The following is a 21,451-nucleotide window of genomic DNA, read 5'->3' on the forward strand; positions in this document are numbered from 1 at the left end:
CCTATAGTAAAATATCACATACAATAATATAGTTGAAAATAATTTTGAAATAATTCATTTCTTCCTAGGTCTTCATCCTCCAGGTCCTCCTTTGGCAAGACCTATTCTTCCTCGAGAAAGAGGAGTTGTGGATAGAGTTATTGAGTATTTGGTTGGTGATGGTCCTCAGAACAGGTAAAAGTGTTCTAAAAGAAATACTAAACATTTAGGGGAAAGAAAGCCTCTTAACCTTTTTGTTTAAGCCAGACTTGCCAAGGTTAAAAGAATTGCAAATGAATTTGTCCAAAGTATTTTCATAATTAAATGCCTTTTACTCCTTGTTTCACTTGGTATCTCTTTGCAGGAATACTGGTAATATTTTGGCAAAATTAACCTCTGTTTTGGGTGTTGTTAGCCATGTGATACAAAGAAAATCTGTACTCAAGTTAGTGAATGATTTATAATTTGAACAAAAAATCCCCAGAACTGATTGCATTAGCACTTCAGCTTTATATCCATTATAAATGCCTTTCAGATTGCCTTCAGAACTGTCCGGTCATATCAGAACTTCTACGTTAACTATGGTCACTTTTCGTATTAACTGTATTCTAATGAATATTAACTTAATTTGGATGTTATTTTCTGACAGTGATGATATTAGAAATATGCTGAACCATGAGGTTTATAGTGTAGCTAAGAATATTTCACTGTGCTTAAACCAACTTTAAATGCTATTATGCAATGTGCAGATTTAGTTTACTTTCAAGGATAATAATTTCTATGTGGAAATTACCTTTTAAGAGAAAGTATCTAAGGTATTAGTCAATATGTAAGGTAAAATGCATCTCCCTTCAGTGTGTTATTACTTAAAGGTATATAATTATATGTTATTCATACTTTCTAGGTATGCCCTTATATGTCAGCAATGTTTTTCCCACAATGGTATGGCTTTGAAGGAAGAGTTTGAATACATAGGTAAGACCTAATCTGTGTTAGACTCCATTACTAGGCTTATGTTTCATAATTAATATGCATCATAATTCATTTTGGTTGCAGTTAAGTACTTAACTGGCATTGTGAAGTACCAGTTCATATGGGAACATTTTTTGGTAACTTATTATTCTGTATCCAAAGACTGACTTCAAGACTTAAAGAAGTACTTTATTGCAACATTGATGTCAAGCATTTTGTGTAGAAAACTATTCAGTAGAAGTAAGCTTCTTCGAGTACATCCCTGAACACTGCTAGTGGCTATGAATGGTTCTCAGAAAGGTGTTATGTTGAGAACCTATCTGACATTAAAGTGTGCCTCTTTAAGCAGAACTTAAAGTTTTGCGTTGTCAAGAAGATCTTGGGGAGGTATCGGAAAAAGAGTGGGAATGAGCCCTAGGGCGCTCTACGTGAATTTATGGCTGACAATAACTTGAGACAGACACAGCTCTTTATTGAACACAGATGTTTATTTTACCTACCTTCTACCACAAGTGTAAGCCTGATACTTAAGAAACCAGGAAATCTTAGATAAATCTTTTATTTAATTATGTTTTGCTTAATTTTGTAAGTAAATATACAGCACTGAATGTTTCCTATGAAACCAAAGATATGTAGTCTATGTGTCATCTTAATTCAAGTGAGTTCACAATTCAACTGTGCCAGAAATTGCCACTTCCGCCCTCTTGGAGTGGGGAGAGGAGAAATAGATGCTTAACTGCTAAGTAGTATCCAATACTTCTGCAGAACAGAACTGCTTTTTCTTAGTTAAGCACCACTGAAGCAGAATACTCCTCAAAAAGCAGAGTGAGACATACCTTGTGGAATTTCTAACATCTCCTTACTCAGAGGGTGAGGAAAGTGGCATCTTAAGGAGAGCAAAAAAAAAAAATCGTCTGCCAACTTAGTTCTTTTGTAGGAAAGAACAGAAGAACAATGGCAACATCTGGTGGTACTGAATTGCATTATTATGTTCATTGTGGTCAAATCTTTAGAAGTGTTGGACACTACTCAGTGCAGCAGAGTTGAAAGCGAACAGGTTTTTAAAAAGCAACTGTATGCTGAATTTAAAAAAGGACCTGTATGGAACTGTTTATGTAAATTTGGTGGAGATACTTTCAGGTACTCATAATCACTTAATTAATTATCTTTTTTTTGTATTTTGGGCTGTCAGAATATAGTGTAGGAATAAAGGTGAAATGTGAAGTTAATTAGTGAGGCTACTTACTGGGTGTGCTTTATGTAGCATTTAGGTGTGCCTACTGCTTTTTCCTGAATCCTGCAAGAAAAACTAGACCTCGAGCTCCACGACTTCCAGAGTTCAGTTTTGAAAAAAAGCGATCTACAGAATTGCAATCTGAAACTGATCCTCTAGAACCCAGAGAGAAAAAGCCCCAGGAGACTGAACAGACAGAAGGTATGTACTAATCTCATCAAGTCTGGTCTTTTTAAAATGTCTAATGAAATCCCCCCTGTCATCTAGCTCTCTGTTCAGATACATTTTTTTAAAATAACAATAACAACAGCTGAAATAATCAAACACTGCTCAATCCGGCTTTTGGTCAAGCCTCACGTAGTTGGTCTAGATGATTGTTGTTGGTCCCTTCTAACTGAAGTACAGTTTATTCTGAGTTCCTAATAAGTGCAGTTTATATGTTTTCTCAGTTCTTGTCCCTGCTTCCAAATTAGGAAAAAAGACATTAATAACCTGTACTTTAAAACTTCTTCATATTAGTTAATATCTCATGCAGGTGATGGCATAACAAATTTTTTCGCTCTAATGTTACTGACAAACAGAAAATAGCACTGTAAATTACAGAAATGGTTAAGAAGAGACTATGTCCCAAAGTAGTTAACTTTCACTGTGTTTGGCAGGTCATTTGATTGAGGTGTGTTGGAATTTCTGCCTTTGTTCCTTTTGCTCTTTTCCTCAGGGCAGGAAAATCTAGTAAAACTGCCTTGTTTAATTTCAGGTAGTTCAAAGACAAATTGTCAATTTTAATTTAACATAGTTCCTTTTGAGACATTTTATAGTCTGCAGATACAGTAGGCATCTGGTGTACAGCCAACAGGAAGATGCAGTGTTTTAAAAAACTCCAGAAATTACAACTGCAAACCAGAGGATATCCACTTAGATGTGCTATTGAGTGCTTGATGGGACTTCGTGTTAGTTTAAGCAGGGATCATGGCGGGAAGCTCTTGAATAGTGTGCAGCTAGAAACGCACCAACTGTGGCAAACTGCCAGAGCGCAATACAAAGAATGTTTCTGCTTGATTATTTTTAACAGGGAGCACAAAATGGCATTGGCCTTCACTTACTGACATGGGAAGGCTGCACAAGACCAGTAGGGAAGTCATATCTAACTGTGGCTGTCTCAGGGTGTGGCCTTGTCAGGGTGCATTGTAGAAAAACTAGATTGGTTTCTTTTCCTGTGTCACAGTGCACTCTTACCTCAAAGAAAGTATTGTTGCTGGCATGAAAGTAAGAATGAATGCACATACATGAAACTAAGACAATAAAAATGTCTTACATGCCCTCAAATCATAGAATCATCTTTTTAGTGAGTGGATGATAGGTTTAAACCCTTCTTGACTACTTTTGAACTTAAAAGATAAAGACATCATTTATTACTGGGATCTTTAAAAGTGGGCTTGTTTTCCTCTGTGTGAGTCAAATGGAGAGGTCCTTAAAGGATACTCAGCTCTTGGAGCTGTGTGCCTTGGGATCTTCTAAGTATTATAACTAGAGATTCTTAGAGGTTTTGGGATGAGTGTTGGCTGATTAATCTGGTATTATCATTGAAAGAAATGATTATCAAACTGTGCTTTTAGTGGGTCTGAGCTGCTGAGTCAGTCTATAGATGTTGTATAGTATGTAAAACCTTAAGAATTAGTGTGAGATTTTCATGAGGCACTTCAGATGTAGGAGTGAATATTGCAAAATAGCTTTTGCTTTTTGGAAAGCAAAATTTTATCAACTGTTTCAGGAGAAAAATAGGATGGCTTTATTGCAGTAAATGTGATTTTACTGATTTACCTTTAACAATGTAATTATGATGTAGTCTTTTATTAATGTACTGCTTTATTTGAAAACAACAAAATGAGCAACTGTGGGCTTCATTCCCCAGTTGTCTTTTCCTGACAGGAAGTGTGTGGTGAAGTTTTTCAGAAGAGGCATAAGAAATAACTAACTGGTGTACTGACTTTTGGTTTTCTAGGTTAAATAGCTGATCTCTTCTGGATATTTAACCTCCAAGATGATATAAATAATTTTGTTTTGATAATTGCTAAGCAGCCAGAAATAGAATATGTGTTGATTTTTTCCATAACTAATATCTAAGAAATATCTTGTTGATGTAGAAGAGGCCAGTACCTACCCGTGACTTGCCACAAAGGAATCTCTTCTGAATGAGAAAATATTTCCAGTAAATGACTCTTTCTGTCAGAACTGTACTATGAAGCATAACTGCTTACATGCAGTTGAGCCTTTATTAGTAAACAAACGTATTCCTTGATGGTAAATTTAAGGTATGAATCTCTCGTTAAGGTAGAGCTCTGGGGACAGCTTTTGTTCACCACAGTGATACAGCTGCTGTTGTAGCAAGAAGGGAGAACATCTTCCCTTACAGATGCAGACAAACATTAACATCAGGAAACCAACTTCACCACACTATTGACAACACAGAGAATTCCAACTCTTCTCTGTAACTCATTTAAGCCATAGCTTTATAGCTCAAAGAAACTGCAAGCTAATGTGATACAGAAGTGCTATAAATATTTTTTACCAGTCAGCTGCTTTGACTAATGAGTAGAGCAAGAAGCTGAATCTTTTTTTCAGTTGTGTGCTCATGCAGTGACAGCATGTTACATGCAACTTCTGTGGGTAAGAGATATGAAGAATGGTTTTGGGAAGTGCTGTTGGCACTGAACTTTGGAATTTTTTTTTTTTTTTTAATCCTCTGGAAATACAGACTCATCAGCTGTCAGTCTCATGCAGTTTACTAGTACAAACACCATGCTTACTTATTCAGCAGAGTACCTTGGGAAATTTTAATACCAGAATGAAGAAACATACTTCAGCTCTCTTACTTTTTCCTTAAATGGCTCGTTCTTGGTGGTATTTTTTTTTTTATTGTTCATCAAAGGCTAGTGGGTTCTCCTATGTACTTTTCTTAAAAGTATTAATGTTTAGATTGTATTGAAAAGCCAACAGGAACTTCTTTTAGCCTCTGGATTAATTTTGCCTTGCCTGTATTTAGTACCGTTATGCTGCATTCTTGATTCAGGTTTATCATTTAGCACTGTTTTGAAGGTTGAAACAAAATTTGACTGCTTCAGATTTTACCACAATGGTCAGCACATCATGGACTACTTAATGTATTGTCTCCAGATTTGTATGGAATTCCTTGACCATCTTGCTCAAATATTTTTATGATGAATTAGTACTGTGTGCTATGCTCTTTCCCTCAGTTACTATGCCTAGAACTCAAGTGATTTCTCAAGCAGACATAGGTCAGTTTACCTTGAATTCAATGGCTTGTAAACAAGTTCTTTTGATTTTAAAAATGTATTACGTTTCCAGTCAATCACAGTTCAGTTTTGCTGAACAACATAGCCTTGCCTTTTTGGTAGGATGTGAAGGGTAGAGGGAATGCCATGCTATTATCGGACTTCTTTTTCAAAGGCTTCACAATAGCTTTCTGTGATAATCAAAGCCATTAACAGACTACTGTGAGGCACATGTTCCTTAAAGGTACTTCAGCCACATGGCACTATGTGAAAGTCTGTCTTAACAGGGAGCTGTAGAAGTGAAGAAAACTTATCCTAAAGGTCTTGAAAGCACAAGTAGCTATATTTTAGAGCAATTATCTTATACTAGTTTTTTTTGAATTCCCACATAAGAGGTGTTTTCTACCTAATTTAATAGCGATGCAGTATTGTAATTTCACTGGTTACTCAGTGAAATACTCTGCAACAAGAGGAGGGGTAGCTGATTTACAGTGTCAAGTACATACCCTTTTTAAGTACTAAGGATTAACCAGGAGTGTTGGGATTAAAAAGAACTGCTATAGCCAAGAGCAGGTTTTTTAAGGTTGCATTGTTACAGGTCTGAAATTTGCCTCAGGCCAGCATAGGGATGCTTGCTGTTAAGATCATGTAGGTGTAGCCACATTCTTTGGTTAAATCATGGATTAAGTATTAATCATCAAGGACACTTAAGTTTTCTTTTGTTGTCTTTAAGTTTATAGTCAGCTCTCACTTGTTAGCTGCTCTCACAATAACTTAAATCATGCAATATTGAAATCAGGTTGACTTTAGGCAAGCTTTCCATTAATTGCTGTCGGTAAAGTAGAATAATATTTTTAATGAAGGCTGATTGTATTTATATTTGGAGTTATCATCCCTCACTCTGATTGGCTGACCACTCATTTAAAGGACCTACTCTTGAGTTCCTTATAACTTTGTCAGACTTAATTATAAGACCAAAATTTTCCATATAAGTTTATTTTAACTGGAGAGTTTCAGGAGTTCCAATAAGTTTAATCAAGAACAGACTGAGGGGAAAAGTCATACAATACCTGACAATTTTTGCTTAAAGAAGCAGCATCTCCATACCTTTTACGAGAATATAAAAATGAAAGCACCATCCTTCTGCTGTTCCTTTGGATATAGATAGTTAGAATATGCACTTCATTGAGTTTTTATTAGAAGCTTCTCCTTGCTTCTGCTAGGGAGTGATTGTCCCTTAACAAGGGACAAACTGGGGCTTAACTGAAAAGTGTTGTAGATGGCATCCTTCTGATAAGACTGAGCAAACAGTCTCTTTACCTCTGTTAGAAGGAGTCACTTCTGCAGAGCACTAAGCATGATTCAGCTGAGGATTGCAGGACTGAAACTCTGTAAATAAAGTAATGGTTGGGCTATGCTACAAATGAGTTGAGAGGGTGAGGAGCTGCCTCTTGCCTGTATCCTATTCTGTCTTCGACTATAGCCTGAACAGCAGCAGGAATGTAACTCAAGTGTGGAGGGATTGTAGCAGGAAAAGACACAAACTTATTCATAGAATTTGAGGCTGAAGGAAAAAATGGAGAGATGAGACAGAAAGAAAACTGACAGTTGGGAGATAAAGATTGAGTACAGGCAGAGATGGGATCAAGATGGAAATTGAAGAGCAGGAATGGAGAGTGGAATGGATTGGAAAGTAACTGCGAATATTAATTTGCTTGGGCAGAAATAGGGGGGTTGACCATCTGAGAGGTGGCTCTAGAGAAATTGTGGAACAAGTAGCCAGGACAGGTGTTGAGCAACCTGTGGTTGAGAAAGCAGAGAAGGAAGCTGAATTAGGAGGTAAATCAACTGCAGACTTGCTAAGGTGAAAGATCAAGTCTTAGAAAAACATGGAGAAACTGGGCTGCTCTGAGAGTCTGAAGTGGAGCCTGGAACTAAATGGAGCCTCGTGTGGGAAGAGGGGTCTTAGGTTCTTGGTGTCAGATGACGATTGTGCTTGGTCTGCTGGATGAGGGTGTGCAGCAGCTCCTCTTGTCAGTCATGACCCAAGATGCCAGAGCAATGGTTATAAAACTTTCGTCCCTGCTTGAATTCTGTGAATTCTAAAGCAGTCTGATTACTTTCAACCAACCAGCATGTTTTGATAAATATGAACAAGTGACATTTGACTGGCACTGTTTTTGTCAGGGGTTGATTTTGGGACCAACACTGCTAAATACCTTTGTCAGGAACATGGACAGTGGGATTGAGTGCACCTTTGGCAGGTTTGCTGGTGGCATGAAGCTGTGTGGTGCAATTGAGGGAAGGAATGCCATCCAGAGGGACCTTGACAGGCTGGAGAAGTGGGCCTGTGCAACCCTCATGAAGTTCAACAAGGCCAAGTGCAAGGTACTGCACCTGGACTGGGGTAGTCCCAAGCACAAACACAGACTGGGAGAATAGATTGAAAGCAGTCCTGAGTAGAATGACTTGGGAGCATTGGTTGGCAAGAAACTCAGCATTAACTGGCAATATGTGCTTGCAACCCAGAAAGCCAACGGTGACCTGGGCTGCATCAAAAGAAATATGACCAGCAAATCAAAGGAGGTGATTCTGCCCCTCCACTCTTGTGAGATCCCACTTTGTCCGGCTCTGGGAGCCTAACCTGGTTTCAGCTATGATTGAGTGTTTTGAATTCTTACAGGGTTCATGTTGATAACACAGTAATGTTTTGGCTGTTGCTAAGTAGTACTTATTTTAAGTCAAGGAATTTTTGGCATCTTGTGCTCTGCCAGTGGAGAGCTACACAAGAAGCTGGGGGGGGAGCATAGCCAGGAGAGGTTGCTTGAACCAGACAGAGGGATATTCTATACCATGGAATGTCATGGACAGTACATAAATGGGGGGGATTTGAATGTGAGGGGCTGATCAATGCTGGGGGAGGGCTGGACATCAGTCAGCAGGGTGGTGAGCAGTTGTATTGGGGCATCACTTGTTTAATTCTTTTTTTCTCCCCCCGCTTCCCTCCCCCTTAGTTACAGTTGTTGTAGTTGTTACTATTTTAATTTGTTTCAACTATTAGACTGTTCTATTTTTAACCCATGGGTTCTAACTTTTTTGTGATTCTCCTCCCCATCCCACCAGGGTGGCAGGAGGGTGGGTGGGGAGTGAGCAGATGTCTGTGTGATACTTGGCTGCAGGCTGGGTTTAACCACAACAGACCCCCAGCATAAGAAGGACAGGCTTTGGGAAGACCTTGGAGCAGCCCTTCAGGACCTCAAGAAAGCTGAAGAGGGACTTTTTACAGTGGCATGTAATGATAGAACAAGGAGGGATGTCTATAAACTGGAAGAGAGTAGCTTTAGATTAGATATTAGGAACAAATTCTTCACTGTGAGGGTGGTGAGACACTGTAATGGGCTGCCCAGAGAAGCTGTGGATGCTCCCTTCCTCTGAGTGTTCAAGGCCAGGTTGGATGTTCTAGGGGAAGGTGTCCCTGCCCACAGCAGAGCTGTTGGAACTAGATGATCTTAAGGCTGCAGTTGGTAAAACTGGCATTGCCAAACACAAAGAAGCTGAATTACCATCATGTTGTTTCTGATGTCTCACATTAATGAACAAACTTAGAGAAATTGAGGGTGAACAAACACAAACAATACGTAATATTTTGTTGGTAGGATCTAAACTATTTTCCATAGTATTTTCTTTATTTTTCTTAAATTTTATAGTTTTTACGTGTTACCTTCTTGTTAAAAAAGTCAAATAGTTTTTACCAGTTGAGAATACTATGCAGTTACTAGTCAAAACTTGCATGTGATTGCAAAATGTTTCATTTGCTTTTCAAGAATATTAACTGCCTCCTAATTTCTGGAAACAGTTATTTCATCATTTTTCTTTTCACAGAATCTGAAGATGATGCGGCCCAGATCATTGAGACAAATGAGACAGATGATAAAACACCAAGTTCTGAGCAGCTAAATGATAAGCTAGCTGAAGAAATTGAAAAAGAAGAAGCAGAAAACATTTCAACAACTGAAGACTCTATTTCAGAGTCTATTTCAGCTGAACAAAATGAAGAATCTCTAATGAAAGCAGAATAAAGTACTTCAAGTGCCTTCTGTAGCTAGTTTTTAGCTTTGTTCATGCCTGTTGTTACTATTCAGGTGAGCTTTTTTTAATGGTACAACTTAAAAATCTCGCTTGAGCTTAAACTGCCTCAACTGCCACAGTGTGTCAAAGCTATGTGTAAAAGTGGGTATTGTAAATTAAGCATGTGTCGTTAATATATAGAATGTATAGTTGGTTGAAGTCTAACAGTTGTAGCCATTGTTTAGTTTGCATATTTAAAAACTTTAAAGTATAAGATTTGCTAAAGGTGACTTATAATTTGACATCTCTTTAGCTGTCACATGCAAAGAGCAATTACTGACAGCAAGTGACCTAGTAAGTTTGGTCTAGTGAATTTAAGATACATTTTAATACTGCCCTGTTAAAACGAATGAGTACATGTTAAATACACAGATGTTTACAAGCTAAAGTGTCATCTGACATTTGACTTAAGCATATGGAAGTGTCATTGTGGTGGTGTTAATATTATTCATTGTCTAACTTCTTGACAGAATTCAGTTAAATGGCACTCGGATAAATGGCATCTCCTTTGGCATTTGCATTGCAGATTAGCCAGAGGCACCTACATACAAAACTGTTTTGTGTTTACATAAAATATAGAAAGTCTCTGCACTTGATTGTACTTGAATACAAAGCACTATTTATACTTGTACAATAATTACAAGATATGAGTGAATTTTGTGCCTTTGTGTTTTTTGTTAAAGGAAAATAAAGACATCTAGCAGCACTACTTGCTTTGTGATTCCTAAAGCTGAAGAGAATTTGTTCTGCTGTATGCAGCTATTCTGAAGTTACTTTGTGCAAATTCAGAAGGAGTATGACACCTTAAAAGGAGCATGTCTGTATGTAGCTAAGGTGGCTTAGAAATAGACTAGAAATAGATCCCTGAAGAATAGGGGAAGTGCATGTGCATTTGCCAGAAGGCTTTCTTAACTGTACCCAAAGCTTGTTGATACTATTTATTGTTACAATTACAGTTAATATTTGCTGCTGGATTACTAAAACTGTACTTTTTTTTTTTTTTTATTATATAGCTTTTCAAGCTAAGGATACTTGTTATACATATCCTGTTTATCCTGTTAAATATAACAGCTGGGATCCTGGAATAGAATTTTTCTGGTGCCTGGAAGTGAGGTACCTAAATCAATCAGATTTTTTTAGAAATAAATGGTGACCATGTGTAACTTGGTTGATTTAGTAGTACTTCTGAGGAGAGTTTGTGTGCAATGTTCCTGTGTACCTCAGTACAGGGAGAACAGAAACTTCAAAACCATTTTAATCTATTGTCTTGGTCCCAAAGGGAACTGGTTTTTGCCCTGTAAAGACAACAAACCCCCTAAATCTTAGTAGCTCAAAAGCCCTCTACAAGAAAAGCATGTTACTAAACGTGACGTTGGTATCCATGTCTTTTTAAAAGACATAACTATATATTACATGAACATCAGTGATTAATTTTCTTGTTGAAATACATGCTTTATCTTCTGATTCCTTGGGGTTAGTTTAGAAGCTCAACCTTGCATCAGTCAGAGTCACGTTTGGTCTGTATTAGAAAAATTAGAAATTTTTTTTCTGCTTCGCTATCTAAACTGCAATTCATATTTTAATTAGTAGCCTTAATAGAATGTAGGCATGTGATTAAAGATATACTTACAGGTGTTTGACTATACTTACATAAACAATTAGTTACACACAAAATATTTTATTTACTATTGTAGTTGGGAATACAAACAAAACAGTCCCTTTAACAAACATGTCTTACAGTGTGGGAAAAGTACCAGGTACAAAGTGATAGGGGAATGTGTTTTTTTTAATATTTTCAGAGAATGTGTTTTAGATTCTTGAACTTATTTAAAATGGAAATAATTTTGCCTGAAAGGTGACAAAGCTTACTTGTTATTTTGTAAGATGTTAATCTCTGCATTGCATTGAGTACCTCACTGATTTATCTGCTTAAAGGATGGTTTCTTTGGAGAGAAAAAAAACCCACCAGACCACGTCAGTAATTCAGCACAATAAATTGTTGGATGTACTTACATTAGAATCGCTAAAACTAAGTAAAATTTGACATCCTGATCCCTCGTACGGCATATGAAGGCATGAATAACTGTCACTTGAGAACTTAAGGTTACTCTAGGCACAGATATTAGATCCTTTTAAAAATATATATCTGAAGTGTCTGTTCTTGTGTAAGTCATATCAGGTCCTTTCCATGACAAGCAACGGCTCAGCTGTAATGCATGTAATATCTGTGGAATTGACTGAGAAAACGATCTGTTGTTGTTGTACCTATTAAAAATGTTTCTGTTAGCCTGGGACACGTATATTTTCACGTCCTGCTTTTGCCAAAGAAACTGATGCTTCTTAACTTGTTGGGAATAAGAACTTTTTTTGGAAAAGGGGACTCAGTATCTGGAATGGGGTGAGGTTTTGTTTCTCCTGATGTTCTTCAATGTGAAATTGTGACATTAGCAGCTTTCCACTGGAATGATTTATTACTTTTGTTTAATATGTCACTAAAGGATCAAGTAGAGACAGTCAACCTGATGTGAAAATGAATACTTTATAGAATGTGAAAACCTAGCTTTGAGATGTAAAACTACCTAGAATTTTTGAGGAAGGGAAGTGTGTTTTAGGCACATGGTAGGGTTTTCCTGGAAGACTTTCATACTCAAGTATCCAGGCAGTCATTTCCATTAACTGCTTCACAAGGTTTGAAGGTTATGTTAAGGAATGTCCTGGTATTTTGGTCAGAGAAAAATCCATTTTTAACTTTGTAATTTTTAAGGGGCTTAAGGCAGCTGTAGTAAATGAGAGTACAGGTTTAATTAATTTGTGAGTGAATTCAGGCTCATGGAGATACATGTGATGGTGATAGACTATGGGCTTTCCTCAATTTACAGTAAGCATTCCTGTTTTATTCCTGCCAAGTATGTCTGCCTTAGCCCTGACAGGAATATGAGATGAGGATTATGTTTCTGCAGCAGTTACTTCTTGGCTTCTGTGTACTGTAAGTGTGGCAGAAGTATAAGACGCCTGTCCAACAGGAATGGAATCAAAATCCAAAAATATCTGTAAATGAACAGCAGTGGTCACTTGGTCTTTTTAATGCCAAAAAGACCTTGTAAGTAAGAGTATGTAGAACAAAAAGGTACAGCAATTGTTAGTCATATTTAATCCATTTGCAAACTGACTCTTAAAAATGAGAAAATGGAAGAAAGTAGGGGGAAAAATACCACAATTGCTATGGTTCCATGTTCTGTTGTCTTCTGACTTCCTAGTATGTACCTGAATCTCAATTTTTTCAAAAGCACTTAAAAGCCTGGTCATGTGAAAAACTTGAGATGTTATAGGAACCCCCTTTCTTTCTGTGACCTAAATGAAAAGCAAAATTGAGTGGGGTAGTAAAGTAATACATAGCAAGCTTGTTGGTGCCATGTTTTTATTGATTCTGAAATATTGTGAATAACTGCAGACATCTCCTTTTAGTCAAACATAGTTTATAAATAAGGCAGTAATTATCTAGATTATGTAAACTCTACCAAAAAAGACAAGTGACTGTTCTAGTTCAAAATAAATTGAAATGAGTTGGTCAAATTTAAGTTTTACTAAGAAGTCTGTCGAGCAGGGAAGAAAGGCAGTGTTATTTCAAATTTTAATACTTTTCCTAAAGGAAAAACCAGATTGATTAACCTTGGACATTTTGACAGAAAATGATTCATTTAGTGGAATCTTGGTATGATGGTGGTTTGTCTCAAGAAATCTGTTTAGCCCACATGCAGGAGAAAGAGACACTCCCAAGGAATGGCAAACGAAGATAATGCAGAAGCTGACAATTTAGGAATGGTCTAGAGGTTATCAAAAGCGTGTAACTAGGGGTGTGTATGGTTACCTTGAAGTCAAGAACAAGAAGTTTGAACCCCGTGTGGTGCTTGAGTAGAAACCAATGAAGGACTTAATGAAAGAATGAAACACTGGAAGAATGGAAGGGATAGTGGTTTTGTCTGTCAGAACAAGGTCTTAATCAAGAGTTAAAGAAGACAAATTTGCAAAGATTTTTCCGAAAATATGGGAAGGTTTGGCTATTACTACATGGCAGTACATACCCCAGGTTAATACCATATTCTTATGTCAGAAGTAATAAGGCTGCAATTGACAATGACTCATATTGGCAAAACTTGTTTGTGTTTTAGAGTTAATTCCAGAATAAACAGATGTCAATAACTTGCAGAATACAACTGTCTAGCTATAACTAGAGGTTTATAACCTTTTTAACTTTGAAAGGCTGGGAGAAACACTTCTGTGGTACATGGTTCTGAACTTAGCAATGTTGGTGCACTGGTAGGTCTCTGATAATGGATGAGTGAGTAAGGTAGAGGAAACTGTCCATGACTGAATAGTTACATCTGCTATTAAAAACTTCAAAAGTCTTAATCTTCATGAAGTCTGAACACATCCAGTACAAGAGTACTAAATGTAAAGAAACCTTTAAATAAGCTGCTGCTTCTTATTTATTCTGCTTCTGGAATAAGGTTTTGTTAGGTCTTCCACAGTATAGAAGACTGTTCATGGGGTAAGGAATATCCTGTCTGCAAATGTTTCACTAGAACAATAACCTTGAAGATTCATTTGACCAGTTCACTGAGTGTTCTCAAGCAAAATGTTTAGGCCCTCGTTTCCTAACCAGTGTCATGGTTAAAAGTTAGTGCATTGGATCTCAGTATTTAACGTTTCAGTTCCTTTCTGAAATTGCTAAGTGCAAACCTGTCCAGATTTCTATTGTAGTGAGCATCTGAAGGAGACTGTATGGAAAACAAACCCCTAATACAGGCTAATTTAAAAAAAGGCTGCAAATACATCAAGTGCATAAACACTAGGAGGAAAGTAAGTTTTTTTTCAACTGAAAGTTTGAAAGTTCCTAATAATTTGGACAAATAGCCTTGCAGGAGGCATTAGGTTTAAAATGAAGTTGGAGAACAAGAGGGCAGTAGAAGATTGCTCTGTGACCAATGCATTTGTATGATGGTGTGTGCCTTTTTGTTTTTGATTAGGAATGTGTTTAATAAGAGTATCTAAGTGAGAGGGAGTTTTATCTGTTGTCAGGAAGTTTTGATTCACTGAAAAGAGAGTGAAATGGTTAATTACTGATCTGTGGGAGTGCTCCTCTCTTCCATGGTGTGGTCTTTAGGTGGAGTTCATAGTTCTCAGGTTTGTGGAGGGTGATAAAAGTGAGGAATTCCATCTGATGGGACTGACTAGCATAGGGCTTTTGGCTCCGGGTCCTGGTGTTTAGTAACACGCCAAAGTTTCTGGCAAAGGAAAAACTGTAAACTTCCATCAGAAATGTGGCATATTTGAGACCTATCTGGTTGTCGGAAATTAAGTGTATTTCATGCTCTGGATTCTGGGTCTTTGGAGGAAAGGGATGGCCCCCTGAGGAGGTAGGAATTTCTTAGTACCAGGTCTTTACTAGGTGGTGGTTTACACAACAAATAGAATAAGCTATAATAGCATTTAACAATAGGAACTGCTACCCTCCAGCATTTAAAAAAAATAGTAAATTGAGTTGTCCCTTAAGATCACAAGTCTCAAGGAATTTGACTTCACCATTGCTTTTGATTTGTGGACCTCTCTGGGGTCTTGTCAGGTCACATTCAATCTTTTCTCTGCAGGAATAATGATTCGATGAAGAATAAGACCTAGAGAGTGTATGATGGGCAGGACAGCGAGAAGGGTTTTAAAATGAAATGTATTGATTATACAATAATTTGCTCCCAAACCATGGGGTTTTGAGATTAAAGCAAACACTTCAAAGATTCTTGATAGATTATTTAAGTTTGCAGCAGTGAAAATCTAAAGCACTGTATCATATTATAACCCTTTCAAGGTTGCATAAAATCAATTTGATCATGACTTAAATTTTTGCATGGAAGGGACTGTCCTGACCAATTCTCATAATACTGGTTATCTTTCACTGTAGGGAATAAACCTACTTCAGGACTGCCTCTGTATGTACCTAGCATTATACTGCTAGGATTCTTCAGTAAATAGTTACTAATGTTTTTCAGGAGGGCTTCATAAGCCTTTGCCACTGTGAAGTCATGTATTCTCTGTTTTTTTGTGACAAAAATAATTTGCAAAAGTGAGATTGCAACTGCCAGAGAGGAATACATGCAGCAAAATCCTGAGGTAATCAGATATAGGAGAAAACTAAGGGTGTGGATACTGGAGACCTGACAATTTTGGGTGTTCAATTTGTAAATTCAAAGTCATCTCTAAATTTGTAACTTATATTGAAATAATAATTATTTTTCTCTTTCTCTCTCCATTTTGCTGCCTCAATGAAAATAGAGAAGCTGGATTTGTAGAAAACTCAAGCAACAAAGACCTTCCAGCTCTTCTGAAGTGGTCTGCCCTCTAATTCCTTGCATCATTTCAAGGAGTTCTGCTCACTTATGAAACTTAATATTGACTTGTTCAGCACTCAAAGAAAAACATTTTGCAAAACCACCAAGAAAATTAATTTTAAGAAAACTATTTTGAATTATGTTTTAAAGGAAATGTGAAAGTTGTTATTTCTTTAGGAATGTTTGAACTTGTATTTTTTGTATATTGAGCCTTTATTTAAACAGGTGATCCTGTATATTTATAGATGTTATTGTTGTAATAGCCTTGTTACATTAGCAAAGGGGGTGTGTGTTCATGTACTATAAATAGTATCTTTAATCAGAAATATCATTTTCATCCTAGCTGTGGTCTTGACCAGTAGTTACATCACCTGCAGTTGAAATTCCATTAAAATCAATTGCAAAGGCATTAATTAGTGTGAATTCTTGGGGTCTAATAGACTTCATGAAATGTCTGTCTTAGTTTTTCTACTTGTAATTGAGAAAATATTTGAATTTGTGCTCCCCTTTTGAAATTTACTATTTTACTAAATGAAGTGAATTTTAAAGCATATGAAATTAAATTATGTAGCTTGTTGTTTGAAAATATGGCGCCTTTGCTGTGTATGTAACTTCTAGAGGAAAAAAACCCCTGATTATGAAGAAGCTATTTATTCACCTGATCTTAATTTATGGTTTCAAGGTGATAATTCTGTTAGTAGTTCCTTCTGTGCTGGCTGCACTCAATTCAACTTGAATTTCATAGGGTTTTTTTTTAAGGACCTCATGTTACCAAACTAAGATGAGAGTGCTCCAGTCTTTTTATTGCAGTCTCCACCCCCAAGTTGGACAGGCATATGTAGGGGAAGAAAGTTGTTCAAGGTTGAGTAGATGCTGATAAGACCCATTTATCTGTGCTGCAACCAATTGTGAGAACTCCTGGCTCATGGCATGAACAGCCAGCTATTCACCCTCAAAGGTCAGGCTGGCACAGGACAGCAGAATTTTGTGTGTGCTGAAGAAGAGGCAGGAAAAACTCAATATAAAAAATATGTGGCAGCTTCAGAGGGAACTGTGGAGTTGTAAAGATGCTGAATTTGGCCCACAGTTACATAGGCATTTCAGGATAGATATTACAGATTTTATCTAAACGGTGATTTATGTCCGTATTCCTCCATTATTGTCCACAAGGTACTGCCCTGTGTCACAGACCTGTATTGCCCAATTTTTTCAGACGGTTTCATTTTCATTAGTACAGCTGCTTTAGCTTGTGATCAGTGTACTGCACCTCATTGATAATCTAAGAGGGTATTAGATGCACAGAAGTGGCACCTAGCCCTGTCAGTCTGACTTGATTGACCCCTCAGCTTCCGAAACATGGGTTCATTTTTTTTTTCCTTTTTAAACCCAAGTTAGCCTGCATCCATTTTCACACACATTCTGGGCAGTTTAAAGGTAGGTCAGATTCAAATATTGCTCTTTCAAATTTGATAATGTATGAGTACAGAACTGTGACCTTTGATACATAGTAATACATCAACATGACACAAGCAGTAAGTGCAGCAATTACCTTTACTACACTTCAGATTGTGTTTTAGTTCTCATCTTGTAAGCAATTATTTCAGGAGAAAAGGGATGCCTTTAAGTTAAATATATTTTGCAAATAGTGTAAATGCAGAAATTAATCTCTGGGGACTTTTTGATTTACAGGTGAATGTTTTCAAATGAATCTTGGCTTTTAAATTAACATTGGTTCTGTGGTAGAAAGGAATTTTGTGCCACTGGCTTTTACAATACTTTTTTTCTGAAGAGGTTTTTTTAACTGTTTTTGTTCTTGGGATGATCCAAACCATCACACTTGTGTTCTAATGTAATCTAAGTTTCATATTCTGATGTATTGCTAAAGCCTGACTCTGCAAGCAGTTGACATGTCACTGTGTTCATGTTGCTTCCATGATAATACTCATGAGTAGGTTATGTGCATGGTAATAATGCAAGTTTACATGCTTTTAAATGCCTTTCAGAACACAAGAACATATCGGACCTGCACCACATACTGATTTAAAATGCTCTTTTTAAATGTTTTGTCTTTTTCCTGAGCAGATCAAGATACATTTCGTTTATTTCCAAATGTTCTTTCTCACCTGTAGTTATAAATTATTTGGATAATGATAGTGCACAATGACTACCTGGTAGCAGTATAAAAACACAAATCAGTATTCCTTGCCAAAGAGCATAAGGAGTTGTCATAAAGAGGACTGATAGCAGTTGTGGTTTCTGTTCTGTGGACTGAAAATCAGAATAAAATTACTGTGTCATTCTGAGCAAGCAGTTGAGTAACCATTGAATGGTGACTTTCTGTCAATGCTGTCTGTCACAACCCAAATTTGAAGGAATAATTTGAAGTAAAACTTCTTGTTCTTCTAAAATATCTGCTTCTTCAGCAGCCAAGCACTGAGCAATGTTTGTGTGCTGAACTTCACTGAACTTTAATTCAGGAGCTGGGAAGATGCTTTGTTCTATATTGAAGTGAAATCAACACCTTTTGCAGTGGCTTTCTTTAAGCTGTCAAAAATGTAACCCCTAGTCCCTGATACCATTTGGCTGTTCTAGGATCCAGGCCCAGGAGATGGCTGACCCCAGTGGCTGTTGTGGAATGGGGACTGAATAGAGCCATCCTCTTCCAAGTCTACCATGAGCAGAGGGGTGACTGGCTTTCACTGGGGTGACTTTCCCTTTTGAACTCCTGCCAGTGACAATTGCTCACTTGCTCTACATGTGCACTAGTTATAGACTGATAATAAACCCCAAACCTTTCCTAATGCAAGTCTCATGTAAGGGTGTCTCTAACAGATTTTCTCAGTATTTTCTAGCAAGAGAAAATTCTTAACTATCATGGTGGTTTTTGTACCTGGAGAGGAAAATCAAAACAAATACATTAGATCACCATATAAATTACTCATAATCAAGCTCTTGACCATAGAAATTGTTTTGCAAAGCCAAGAAGAATGTACTGGGTGGGGTAAAGGTGCAAACATGTTTCTATGCTGTTTCTTGTTGCTTTTGACCTGTGCCATGTAAGGGCACTTGGGCCCTTAACTCCTTTAAAATAAAAATTACCAAAACCTTAGGCTTTTTTGCATGCTTTTATAAATGCTAAATGTTAATAGTAGTAACTTATTTGGAAAAAATTACCCAACCTACTTTTGTGCGGTGTTTTCCATCAAAAAATATGAATACTGTGTACATGGAAATCTTGAGTCTGTGCTGCTGACTTAGCAGATGATGATTACAGCAGCTCAGTGGGGAAGTTTGTTTTTAACTGGGACTCCATGTTTGTAGGAAGTTCCTTAGGCTGAAAGGCTGCCCTTGTGACTCTGGGCAGAGAAGCGCATTTGTTACTTGGCTACAAATAACAACAGGAGAAAAATGGCAATTGCTCATTGCGTGTCAGTATTTGTTGATTGTTGTTTGCTCATGCTAAATTTATTACTTGTGGTAACAACTTGGGCCTTTTTAGTTCTCTGTATTGTATATTATTAGCCATTTTTTAAAGGAGCTGACATCACTGGTATTCCTCAACAGTAGAATTCTTTTTGTAATACCTATAAAATATTTCCTTTTTCTCGTATTTTAGGTAAGGAATAGTACTACAGCAATATAACTAGAAGTACTTATTTAAGAAATGCTAGAATTTTTGTTTGTTTCAGCTATTTACCTACATCTGTGTGGTTCTGGGGCTTTTTTAAAATGGTGAATGACCACCTGGTTGCAGAAAGTATTTTCTTTTTAGAATTTATCTTAAAACTTACCAATTTGCAATAGAGAAAGCCTCCTGGAAGGAGTTTGTTGGATTATTGTATAGCTGAATTGAGCAGCTAAAATTTATGGACACTTAATGTAAAGTACTTGACTAAGACTGTGTACAACTCATTGTGAATACTCCTGATATATTATTATAAAGCGTTATGTTCGCCGAGTCATGGAGTCTGATCTATTTGATTTTAAAATCTCAGATTGTGTTATGAGTAAGTGTAATGATTCTCAGAGCTGGAATATTGTTAGCCATTGTGAACAGTACTGAAGGAGTCTCAGGATGTGTAACGTAATAGATGCAATTTTGCTTGAATTTTTTTTTCCCAAGGCCAATTTAATTTTGATTTATTTGCCTCATTAACCCAAGGATTCAGAAAATTGAATGCCACCTGAGTGAGGTATTATTAACACTAGTGAAATATCTTCAAAATCACTCCATGCTTATAAATTAGTCTTTTGAAGGCATTTTAAAGGCATAATGATACTGTAGCGAAAATGTACAGCATCATTTAAAAATTGCAAAATGCTTATTTGATTTCGGAAATAAGAGTTGGTCACCTGACTTAACTATATACTGATCTATTATTTATGCTTTGAAAATAGAGCTGATAAAAAAGCATAAGTGTTCTTGATATTATATTTTGTCATATCTAGCTAAAAAGATTGAAATCCAGAGAAACAATTTTCTGAAGAAATGAAATAGTATGCCCTCCTGAACCCCTGGGGAAAATAGCCTCTCTGTTTGCTCAGAATACGAAGCAGTAAAACAGTAAAGTAAAACAGACAGCCCATGTCACATTCCTATTTGTACAGTCTGGAATGATGTTTTAAAAACATTTTCTAGTTATTTTTGATAAATAAATGGTGCAAATAACATCTGCAAACCAACCCTGCTGATGTAAGATTTTTCAGATCGGATTTGTTTGTCAGTGAAAGTTCAGAAAATTGCTTTGCAAAACTAAAGTTGTATAACTCCTAAAAATATGCATAACAAATGTATAAGAATATATCTTGTTCTCCTCTTGCCTTCCCTCAGAGACAGTAATGCTGATTCCCCATTATCTTTGCTTCTGGGATCAGAAGGTAGCTTGGTGAAATTATCAAATATCAAAAAGTTCAGTTGCTAAACACAGGCAGCTTTATAAGGTGTTAAGTAGCTGAATGTTCATGTTGATGGCGGGTCATCCAGCTGCCCATTTGGAATCGTGTATCCTGGTTAAAGCTCTGAGATTTCCCCCTGAGCCAGTAGTGCTGCACTGTAAACTTAGCTAAGGGTTCTAAGATCCTTCTGCAGGTGCTGCACCAGTGGTCAGGGTGTATGAGTGACAGACGTGTGTGTCGTGGCTGTTGCTTTCTTCAGGTTCTGCCAAAGGCTGGCACACTGAGGATGAAGGGAAGTTCCTCCAACTCTTGTGACTTCCAGAAGTGCACTCTCCAGTGTAAGGATGCTGCTGCCACTCTAATTTCCATCGCTGATGTAAAGGCTGAGATGGAAAAGCCTTCCTTTGGCAGCAGTATTGAGTAAACTGATGCCATGGCTCTACAAATGCCCCTTTACCCAAGACTGGCTAAGGAAGTGTGTCTGTACATCCTCTGAAACATTGCTTGTTGAGGGAGTGTACTTTCAACTGCATTTGAGTAATGTATGTCTTCAAGGCTCTCTTATT

At 37.1% G+C, this 21,451-nt stretch overlaps 1 protein-coding gene across 3 annotated transcripts in view; it reads left to right on the plus strand.

Annotated features, from left to right (window-relative positions):
- Window positions 1-19,951, plus strand: part of LNPK (lunapark, ER junction formation factor) — a 50,418-nt gene extending 30,467 nt beyond the window's left edge. For 2 of the 3 annotated variants that reach the window (XM_050340158.1, XM_050340159.1), the window contains exons 10-13: window positions 69-174; window positions 884-954; window positions 2,216-2,386; window positions 9,361-11,892. In XM_050340158.1, coding sequence (XP_050196115.1) covers window positions 69-174; window positions 884-954; window positions 2,216-2,386; window positions 9,361-9,557 — 545 coding nt within the window. In that variant the 3' untranslated portion in view covers window positions 9,558-11,892. Of the gene's footprint in view, window positions 1-68; window positions 175-883; window positions 955-2,215; window positions 2,387-9,360; window positions 11,893-15,933 lie in introns of those variants that run through there. The other variant, XR_007632070.1, reaches the window with a different exon arrangement.
- Window positions 19,952-21,451: the final 1,500 nt, after the last annotated feature.

The sequence above is a fragment of the Myiozetetes cayanensis genome, unplaced genomic scaffold (genome assembly GCF_022539395.1).
Source record: "Myiozetetes cayanensis isolate MyiCay16 unplaced genomic scaffold, myiCay2020 scf9, whole genome shotgun sequence".
Taxonomy (NCBI): Eukaryota; Metazoa; Chordata; class Aves; order Passeriformes; family Tyrannidae; genus Myiozetetes; species Myiozetetes cayanensis.